This window comes from Elaeis guineensis, chromosome 2, assembly GCF_000442705.2.
Source record: "Elaeis guineensis isolate ETL-2024a chromosome 2, EG11, whole genome shotgun sequence".
In the NCBI taxonomy this organism is placed as follows: Eukaryota; Viridiplantae; Streptophyta; class Magnoliopsida; order Arecales; family Arecaceae; genus Elaeis; species Elaeis guineensis.
The window spans coordinates 116,904,712-116,915,536 of NC_025994.2; the positions used below are offsets into that span (position 1 = coordinate 116,904,712).

Genomic DNA, 10,825 nt, shown 5'->3' on the forward strand with positions numbered 1-10,825 from the left:
ATAAGAGGTATGCCTCCGTATCAACATATGGTGCAGTAATGGAGTCAGCACAGAACCTATACCATATGCCAGTAAGGGACCCACAGAGCCACAGTATATGGATGCCTTACCAATAACAGGTATGCCTCCATATCGACATATGGTGCGGTAATGCAGTCAGCACAGAACCTATGCCATATGCCAGTAAGGGACCCACAGGGCCACAGAATTATGCTAGTAGAATACCCTGCCGATATGCTCATAGTCACAACTTCGGCATTCAGGAAAAATTCAGCTACATGTAGTGATTCAAGATTCAGAAAAATTCAAAAAATTCATCAAAGTTAAAAAAGAGTTAGGATGGCTAAGATTTTTTATAAAAAATAAAATTTAAAATATGAACTTTCTAAAATATTTATAGAATTATTTACTTAGACATAAGCATAGGAGAGGCAAAAGTAACAAATGATAGCAAAAAAGTTAGTACTAGCAACAATATATGGTATCTTTGTTTTGTAATATATAAAAAAGTAAAAATTAATCATGAGTGCATTGTAAAATTTATGTATAATTTGAGTATGATTTGTTTTTTGAGAATAATTCAGAGAATTATTTGGGCAAGAGAAAAACTGAAAATAATTCAATAATTTTTCAATGATTCAGAGAATACTGTAACTATGGATATGGTATGCCTCATATTTCAAATGCATGTTGATACTTAAAACTTTGCCATCAACATCATCATTTTCAAGCTTCCATAGCTAACTTGAATAAATAGGTATAACTTAACATATAGTGTATGAGTAGAATAGGATTACTAATGAGATCAATATTTGAATTTGAAAATTAAACCTTTGTTGCATGACATTATAGAACTCATCAGATACTTAAAAGAAAATATATTGAAATTGAGGACAAGATATATGTAGATTCTTTATTGAGGGATTCCTAGAAATTCAAAAATCATCAGCAATGTATACTCAAAGGTCATAACAAATCTAAGATTGAAAAATGAATAAATAAAAGCATACAGAGAGAATTAGATGGCATGACTCAAAATAATCTAAGAATCTTTTGCAATCTACCGATTTGTAGGGTTTGATTATTATTGAACAACTACAAACATGAGAATTGAAACATTATTTGCATATCTAGATTCTATATATCAATTTGATCTGTATTTAATTAACTTATTGTCATACCATTAGGCAAATTCTGGCATTTTTGCATATTTAAAATTTTGTTACTGAATTTACTATTTTTATAGTTATATAGTTATAAAATTGATTAAAAAAAATCACAACACTTAGGAAGGAAAATACTAAAAGGAGCACAAGTAAATGTCATTTTATCTGCTATATATACATAAGTAAAGATGCACAGACTACTTATAAAAATGATAACATACATTCAGGAACATCGGTTCTCGTTGGCACTGCAATTTGCAGCAACACTACTTTATCACGCCATGTTGGATTTTCCTCGAGGAACTTTTCAAAGGCCAAAATCTTTTGTGGAATCCCTTTAATCATGTCAAGACGATCTACACCCAGCATTACCTGTCATATTTAAATCAAATAAGTTTATGGTCCAAAAATAACAAGTAATAATAGTCTAACGCTAAGCACATAGTAAAAGTCCATGGCCCAATAACTAAAGGGTACACAAATCCACCACTCATGATGAAAAGTAATAAACAAGTTTTAAAAAAATGCATATACACATATTTATACATATATGTACATATATAGATAATGCATATGCACTATATATATAGGGAGGGGGGGTGGGGGGCAAACACAAAGGTTGGATTGTTGGAACTTAGAAGTATCATAATCATAATGATATCCATCAAGCCTTATTCCAATTACTTCATGCAGGCTTTATGGATACTCATCAGCCAAGCATTCATATTTAGGTAGGGGTGAAAGTGGTATGGATATTATCCGTCCGAATCCAATTTTGTATCCGAAACGATCTGGATATAGATAGAAATTTAAAGATCCAACTAATATCCGTATCCATATCCGTCTAAGAACAATAAATATGAATATGGATAGACAACTATCCGATCCGTATCCGAATATCCGAATCTACATGTAACCCTATATAATTTTATATAGCACTTATTAATTTTTAAGAAAAATATACAACTATATAAATATGTTATTAACTTGATTTATCATTTATCTAGTAATATCTTTGATTCTGTAGTCATATAATTTAATTATCTAAATTATATGTATAATTATATCCATAATTTCAGTATCCAAATTATATCCATATCTGTTTAAAACAAATATGAATATGAATTTTTGCATCCGAATAATATCCGTATCCGTATTTGTATTCATCAGATGAAACAAATATGGATATGGATATGCTGGTATCCAATCCATATCCGATCCGGTTTCAGCCCTATATTTAGGGCAACTTTTTATATTATGATCAAGATTAACATATAAAGTCTTACATGGATATGTTAATTATCTTCTAGAGGTTATATTGACTTTTTAAATATGTAAAGCCACATGGTATTGATCTTTAGAAAATCATCTGTGACTACAATGAAGTTAGAAAAATAAAGGATGCTTGAACATAGGAATAAGCATTGAAGCCATATCACAAGATTAAAAGAGCATATAGTAATGATGAAACCTAACATGTGGCAAGGACATCAATTGATCAAAAGGACTTTTATGTTATCTAATTAACAAATATTGCATAATTAGTTCAGTTCATGGATATCAAAAAGAAAGCAACCTGGATATATGCATTACGTAATCATGGTCATATTTATTTTTAACTTTCACAATATGATAACTTCAAATGAGCATGCATAAAGAACCATGATGGTAAAGCCATCATGAAGAACGTAAGACTATAAGTACATGGTGAGCATGATTTGGGAAGTTGTTGAACATGCATTATTGATGAGATAAGAACACAAGATCCACTAATTCCACACAGGTAGAGTAGGTGTGTAAGAGAAAAAAAATTTAAAAACAGAATAGAAGGATAGTAGATTGACAAAACCCAATCTTGTATTTACTACCACAACAAAGTTTTCAAGAACCCGAAAGATAAACTTATTAGATTAAACAAAAAACAAGACTAAGACAATGAAAGATAATTAGCGATTTACTACACAAAAGTTTCAGCTCATGCAATGCACCCAATTGATTCAATAGGAAAGATTATTTAATAGACGGATGTGAGTATATGACTCATCAAACAATAAATATTTGGCTTTAGGATATTTGCCATTTACTCAGCGAATTGCATAGCATCCATAATGCACATGACCGATTCAGTACGGAGCATATGATGGATGGACATAATCTATAATATGTAATGCAAATGCGTGAGTCCCGTGGAAGAGTATTTAATTGATTGTTATGACCCCATCAAAAATAAATGTTTCAGATTAGATACTTTTAATATTTTTACAATGAGACCATTGTCTATAATGACAGCAGGGGCATCACGAATCATTTCAAAGAAATAACGCAAGCATTACCAAGGTCAAACACCTGGGAAACACCTCTAGTGTTTAAACCCGGAGCCTCCTAAGAGGAAGAAAGCAATAAATGACTTGAGTATATGGCAGAGAGTTGTGATCCAATTGACGAATGAAATGCTTTAAATTGGATTTTATTATCAGATTTTTTTTTCTTATTTATGTATGTGAATTGAATAATACATTCCCATTTTAGATTCTAATACATTATATGAGAGGGATTTTTTCCCCGGAAAAAGGTATTTATCTATAAAGGCTTCACATTTCTCCTATAACCATCATGATATGCACCTTCTCCATTTGACTTTGCCACAGTGACATATGACACTAGTGAAACCAGCAGAAAGAATTTTCTTTCTATGAATGTTCAATATTACTCAAAACAAACCCACAGTTGTGCAGCAAGTTCTCCAAAAAAACCCAGACTCTTGCATACAAAATAATAGCAACAACCAAGGTTTTAAATCACATGGGACAGGGCTGTCCTAATTTTCCCATTCAGTCAAGATAGTACCATGTCCTGGTGCCCTGCAGGATGTCCCACCGGGACTTGAACCCTTGAACTATAATGATGACTCCAGAATTAAACCAACAGATTGCTGTATTCTAGCAAATATTGTACTAAACAGTTTTAAAAACCAAAAAGATAACAAGAAAGTAGAGACTCCAGCCTAACTTTTAAGACTTTCAGGTAGAACACCGCTTGAATCATCCCTGCCATTCTCTAACATAGGAAAAAAATCCAACCAAATGACAAACTTTGAGAATCATAGATTAATGTAGAATGTTTTTAAGCAAATCTGCCCAACTAATGAAGGGCCTTGCTCACACCAGCAATCAAAATTTTAGACTACTACATAGTTTAAGGCTAATATTGGTACTCCCACTATAGCAAACTTTAAGATGAAAATGAAAAAACAACCAAATAACTCATGTGATGGGCCAACCTATCCGTGCAAGTAATTACTGAAATTCATTTGGCAGCTGGTGAGTAGTTTCTGAAAGACATAAAAGTGGAATATGATACCTAGATCATAATAATATTTATTAATATGATGATCACACATGTAATCTTAAACATTTAATAAAATGTCAGAGTTGTTCACAGTTCCCAACAACACAACCAACCTCTCTAGTTCACAGTACTCTCTGGTCTCTGGTTATTTGTGATGCAAAATATTTATCATGCAAAATATTTATCACCACCTACCAAATTTATGATTAATTATGAATTTAATCAAAATAAGCAACTCGTGTAAGATGATTATACTTCCTACCTTCCGGCCAGCAAATCTCTGTGTCAATTCATTGATGTGTTCTTTGACTGCTGGAAGCTCAAGTGCTCGTTTAAACCGGTCAGAGTCTATCCCAATAGGAAACTGAAATTTCCAGCCCAAAAATCCAGGGAAGAAAACCAATTCAAGCAAAGGATGATTGTTTAAAATATTCATACATTAAACATAGCTTTTGAAACTACATTTATAAAGCCAAAGGTAATAAACATTAAGTGTTACTTCTCTAAGTATCAAACTAAATAATGAATTTAATAATTCAAAACTATACCGCTGCCACTCGAGTCAGCCTTCCTTGATCTTCCACCCCTTCTGGTGTTCCCTCAAGTCCAAGAATACGAGTGCAGGCACTTACAAAGTGCCTTGCATAATCATATGTGTGAAAACTGGACAATCAACTTAGTAAAAAATATCATTCAAGGAAAAAAAATTGTGATGACAAAAACATAGTTGTATTGATCAACAAATCATAAAGAGCATCCCGAAGTTGTAAGCTCAGATATAAACTATGAATACTCAAGATTAAAAGAAGAATAAATTATATTTCAACCCTCAAATAAATGCAAATAAACCAACAATCAATATGGTTGATATGTGGAAGTTTTCCCAGCAAGCAATTATCTAATGTTAGCAAGACAAAATGAATCAACTGCAATCAGCAGAAATCGGCAACAATCAGGAAACGTATCAAATTTTGAAGCAACCTCCAGACTTAATGATCTATTAGAAGTGTGAAAATGGCATAGCTAGCACCATGGAGTAACATTTAATGGAACACATGCCATCAAAGCCAGGAAGAAGATCACATAGAAATGTAAAGCAGTCCCAAGGATCACCCGAAAAGATCAATATACTTCAACTGTGGAACAGTGGCATCAACTTCTCAAGCAATGCCATTAGTAATTCTTGGCTACTACGGAATTGTACCACGGAAATACAACTGAAACCAATTAATGCAGTTGAGGCTATGAAGATGTCCCTACAGATGTCTGATTTAGTGTAACATGAAAACACATATACTGACCGAGGCAGTTAAAGTCATGAAGACAAAGCAATAAATGTGATAGTTTTTGCCATTAAAAAAGAATTTTATAAAAGAATGAAGGAAAAAAAAATGGTGAAAACATAGAGAAAGCAGAGGAAAATAAACAAATTAACAAGAGATAACTAATGCAGCCTGCAATTCTATCTATTATTGGCTCTAGTTTGGCATGCCTCAGACAGACACTAGTGATTATAAAATCATGACACCAGGAGAGCGGGTGGAGGGGGAGGGGGGACCTCTGTTCAGCAGATTGAAGGTGAAGACAGTCAAGGTTAATACATGGAAGCAAATGGGCAAAGGACTCTAATAGTGCAACAATTATTAAAACACAAATGCAAAGCAAATTTAAGAGGTTACAGATGAGATATGAAAGGCTACTAAACAAAACAAAGGGAAGAAAGTAATGAAATTGAGAGATGCGAAGCTAGAAAATACTAAGCAGACCAAACTTCCAGAACAAAAACCAAAACTGTCAGAATATGAGATTTAGCATTTTAGACCGAAATTTGTTTCTTAATGTAGACCAACAGAGTTAGGCCGTCTCCAGATGGCTGACCCCCTTAGATGATCAAACAAAGTTCAAATGGTTAAAACAACTTGCCTCAACAGTGAACGAGGTCTGTTTTGCCTTTTCAACTTGTCCTTCTCTACAAATTCCTTCAAAGTGATAGAGATCTTTATAGTCATTTCAGTTCCATTCACTAATATGTTTGTACACCTAGGCTTTTTCTTTTTCCTTTCATGCAGAGCTGCAGGCTGAAGTCAGTGATCAGGTTTGTATCAACTAGTTAGGCAATAATATAGCTGCAAGGTACCCAGCTAGGTCAAGCATCACATTTGGGAGAAGAAGAAAAAACATTAAAACATCTAAATCAACAATTTTAGCGCAAAAATCCCCAAGACCAATAACAGATTAAACCTCTGTCCTCCCCCTGTTATCCTATTCCTCTACCAAATAAACCTTCTTAATGAGATCTTTCAGGCATCCTTTCAAAATCATACACCAAGTACCCAAACATACACATGTAGCCCCATAAAATAATTACATATACTAGATCCAAGTGTCTAGCTTACCTCCAACTCTCAGGCCCCATGTAGAGAACCATACTAATGAGTTACATCAGTTATGCAAGGGGATTCAGCTCCATCTCCATTATAAATCTCCACAACTTCCCAAAGAAATCTGGATTAATTTTAGTCCCCAATTCTAAAGCTCCAGATCCTAAGAAAGCACTCATCCAATTAAATAATTAAATTTTCTTCCATCTTCATACAAACCTAAGTTGAGCACCACAACTGTAGCTAAAAATAAGAAGCAATGGAAATGGAATATCTTTATCACTAAAATTGAGAACCAATAGAAATCAAATAGGTTCATACTCTACCCTTTAAGCTAGATGGTGTTACATCTTCCCCGCCTTCTTATAGATGTCCATAACTCAAATACTGAGCACTGATAGCTTTTTCTTCTTCTTTTTTATATGTTCTTGAGTCTATTATGCAATGTCTTTCCTTGCTTTACCACCACTTCTTCTCAATCGCCATTTGAACTTGAACATCGCTCCAGTCTTCGAATGCATGTCTTTTGCATTTTGACACCCCAAGAACTGTAGCAATGCTTTTTGATCAACATGCTATCTCCTAGAACTGTGTACATATAAAAATGCTTGATTGTTAGGACAACATGGATTACACATCAGGTATGAAGATTCAGTACACACTTACCATGCCCTAGGAATCTATGATGATATACTAATGTCAACCATTGACAGGAAAAAATATCTGATTCCAACAGCCTTTCACTGAACATGTTAGACAACCACAGTTATGTAATAGTCAAATAACCATCATTGTAGTCAAAGAAGACAAATAATGTTACATTATGGGATTGCAAACAAAGAAGATGACATATGGAAAAGCATTGCCTGCTTAAAAGAAAACAGGAAAGCAAAGCCAAAGTATAATGCATGGGCGATCAGCAGACCATAATGCTCCATAAAATCCCATTGACAACAGCACTCACCATGCAGTACCAATACTCTTTTTGCAATCCTCTAAGTCACGTACCATAATAAGGTCAAACAAACCAGAATAGAGTATCTGTATAATTCCATACAACCATACTATATGTGTATAAGAAGGAAAGAGTGTGTATATGTGCATGTGTGTTTGCTGTCCACATTCAATTTGACAAACATGCAGATTCTTCTGAAAGTGGGTCATGTAACAGAAAATCTAAATTTATAATGGAATACCATGTCAAAGAGTGGAAAGCGATGTGTGACAAAAACATGCTACCTAAAGTATCAAAAGAATATATCTGCTCACCCGACTAGATCAGCTGCAAGAACAGATCTCAACAGCTCCGAGCGGGATGGCAGGGTCCTGTGAATTTCTGAGGAAGGGAACGGCGTGTGAAGAAACCAACCAACTTTCATACTGCTGTTGTACTCCTTGAGGCATTTAGGAAGGAACATTAAATGGTAATCATGGCACCAAACAACATCTCCCTCTTGATAATGCTGGTTCACGACATCAGCAAACATCTGGTTCGCCCGTTTGTAAGCATCAAACTGGGACTGGAAGCTGCGAGTTGTTGCAAGCCGATCTTCTTGAGGAAGCCCAAGATAGTGAAAGAGTGGCCACAAGATATTGTTGCAGTAGCCGTTATAGTACTGATGTACAATTTCTTCATCAAGAAATACTGGAATGCATCTCTGTTTTCAAACGAAATAACGGCATTCCAGGAGGCATTTCAAAACGCAACGACAATTGTTGAGAGAGAAATCCATAACAAATCTACCAGGCTATACTATCAAGCTATGAAACAGAAACAACTTCACAAACAAAAATAGATGAAGAAAGAAAATTTAACAGACCTTCTCATCCAAAGCTTTTGTTAGTGCCCTTTGTCCCACTTCATCTGGCACATTTACGCCAGCCCATCCAATCCATTTTGCATCAACATCCTTCACACCTACAACAGTGAAGAAACGAACAAGCATAAACATTTTTTTTCCCTGGCCAACATTCCTTTTGCTGCAGAAAGTACCAAGTTACGATTGAAAAGATTCCTGTTATACCCATGCATGAACAAAAAACATATACAGATATTATGGACTATTTCTTTGTTGTAGAAACGTTAATATAAGCTCAAAAATTTAAAACAACTAACCTACCAGTCCATGTATAAAATACTTTATGACTAGCAAAGACCAGTGAACAAAAAAAAAAAAAAACATCATCTGGACATCATCAGAGGAATCCACTTACCAAGAAGAGCACTGACCAGCCCACCAGCACTGATCTCCAGCGACCATGAGTCCTCACCACGTCTGACCGCCGACACCGGCAGCCTATTAGCCACGACCAGCAGCCTCTGCTTCATGGCCTTCCCATTAGACCTCTTGCATCCCTTCCCGGCCGTCTTGCCCACCGCCAAGCCAGCATCCACCACCTCTCCATTGGAGACGGCGCTGCGCTCGCAGTTCACCTCCCTTGCTTCCTCGGCCTCCCGCTGCAACACTCTGGGCTCCCTCCCGCAGCTCCCAGCATCATCATCACCGCCGCCACCATCGCTGCTGCGGCCGGCATCGTTCTGGTGGGAGGCCCGGTTGGACTTCCGCTGTTCCCGGTCCCACACCAGCCGCTCGACCCTGGTGGGGTTGCGGCTGTTGTACTTGTTCCCCAGCATGTGCTCGGCCGGCGGCCCGGAGGCAACCTTTGTACACCGGCTTAACTACCCGCGGCGCCGCTCCCCTGCATTCGAACAGCGCCCCGGCCCATCAGCTGGCACGCCACACAAATACAAACAAATCACCAAGAAAAACAAAATCAAAGAATAACAAGAAGATAGAAAGGAGGAATAGCCTCAGCCTGGGTTAAAGAACGGTGCTTTCTTGTTCTCATGGCCAACTCTAACACAAACTCAGTGGCCACCGCAGTGCTACAGTTATCACCAAGAACTCCAGCAGGTTCTTCTTAACGAGCAAGAAATTCGTTCTTGGGTGGGTCTATTAAGATTTGAGACGAGAGAAAGAACGAATAAATGGAATAAATAGAAGGTAGAGAGAGATGAATGGTGCGGGCGCGAGAGAGATAGAGAGGCGGTGGTCCCTATATCTTTTTGTTATTTTTGTCGTAGATCACACAAATCAATGGTGATTCGCAGATCGAACCAAGAACCCAAATCATACACTCCCACCATCGATGTGATAAAAATGTGCATAAAAAACTATAATAAAGTAAGGAAAGTAGAGGTAAAAAAACAAAGAAAGTTGCAACGCCTCCCACCGGCATTCGAAAAATAACAGCAAGAAACGCGGTAATAAAGAAACGTGGAACAAGAAAATCAAGATTGGGGCAGGAATAATCGGCTGGAGAAAGAAAGAAAGAAAGCGGATCACCTGGATTTGGATCGCAATGAGGTGGGTGATGGGTACGGAGGGGGGCGGTCTATTCCAGAAGGGTTTGGACGCCGGTTTTGGGGGGACAAAGAGACGGAAGAAGAAAGACGATGAGAAGAAGAGGAGGGAGAGGAGTGGTGGGGGGAAGAAGTGATTCACCGTGTGGAAAGCTGGGATAACGCCACCGATCGCTATCCGTCCAGCGGAGCGGCGATAGCGAGACCCGAGGACGCGCTGTCCTTCTCCGCTCCCCATCTCTCTCCTCCCCCACCCCTTGAGTCCTTATATAACCCACCGACGCATGCAGAAGCTCGCCGCACGGCGCACGCTGATATATGTACCCACCTCGAATCACGATAACCATCCTCCAACCTCTTTCTCGCTCCGCTCTTTATCTCCTGACCTGACAATACCAGGTAAAGAAAACTGCACTCTAACCGGTGATATCCGGTAAACGATATCTGAGACTTCATTTAAAATAACGAATATATGCTGTGTAAAGAAATTATGAATATTTGAATCAGTCATATGTCAACCTGATGACCTAGAGTGGCTGCGTATAATGAAAATAATGGTGTCATTA

At 37.0% G+C, this 10,825-nt stretch overlaps 1 protein-coding gene across 1 annotated transcript in view; it reads right to left on the reverse strand.

The window, feature by feature from the left end:
* LOC105041111 (alpha,alpha-trehalose-phosphate synthase [UDP-forming] 1) overlaps positions 1-10,016 on the reverse strand; it is a 33,012-nt gene extending 22,996 nt beyond the window's left edge. The window contains 6 exon segments of the mRNA XM_010917935.4: positions 1,388-1,538; positions 4,777-4,878; positions 5,063-5,177; positions 8,165-8,553; positions 8,716-8,813; positions 9,110-10,016. Coding sequence (XP_010916237.2) covers positions 1,388-1,538; positions 4,777-4,878; positions 5,063-5,177; positions 8,165-8,553; positions 8,716-8,813; positions 9,110-9,530 — 1,276 coding nt within the window. The 5' untranslated portion in view covers positions 9,531-10,016.
* Between the last annotated feature and the right edge of the window lie 809 nt (positions 10,017-10,825).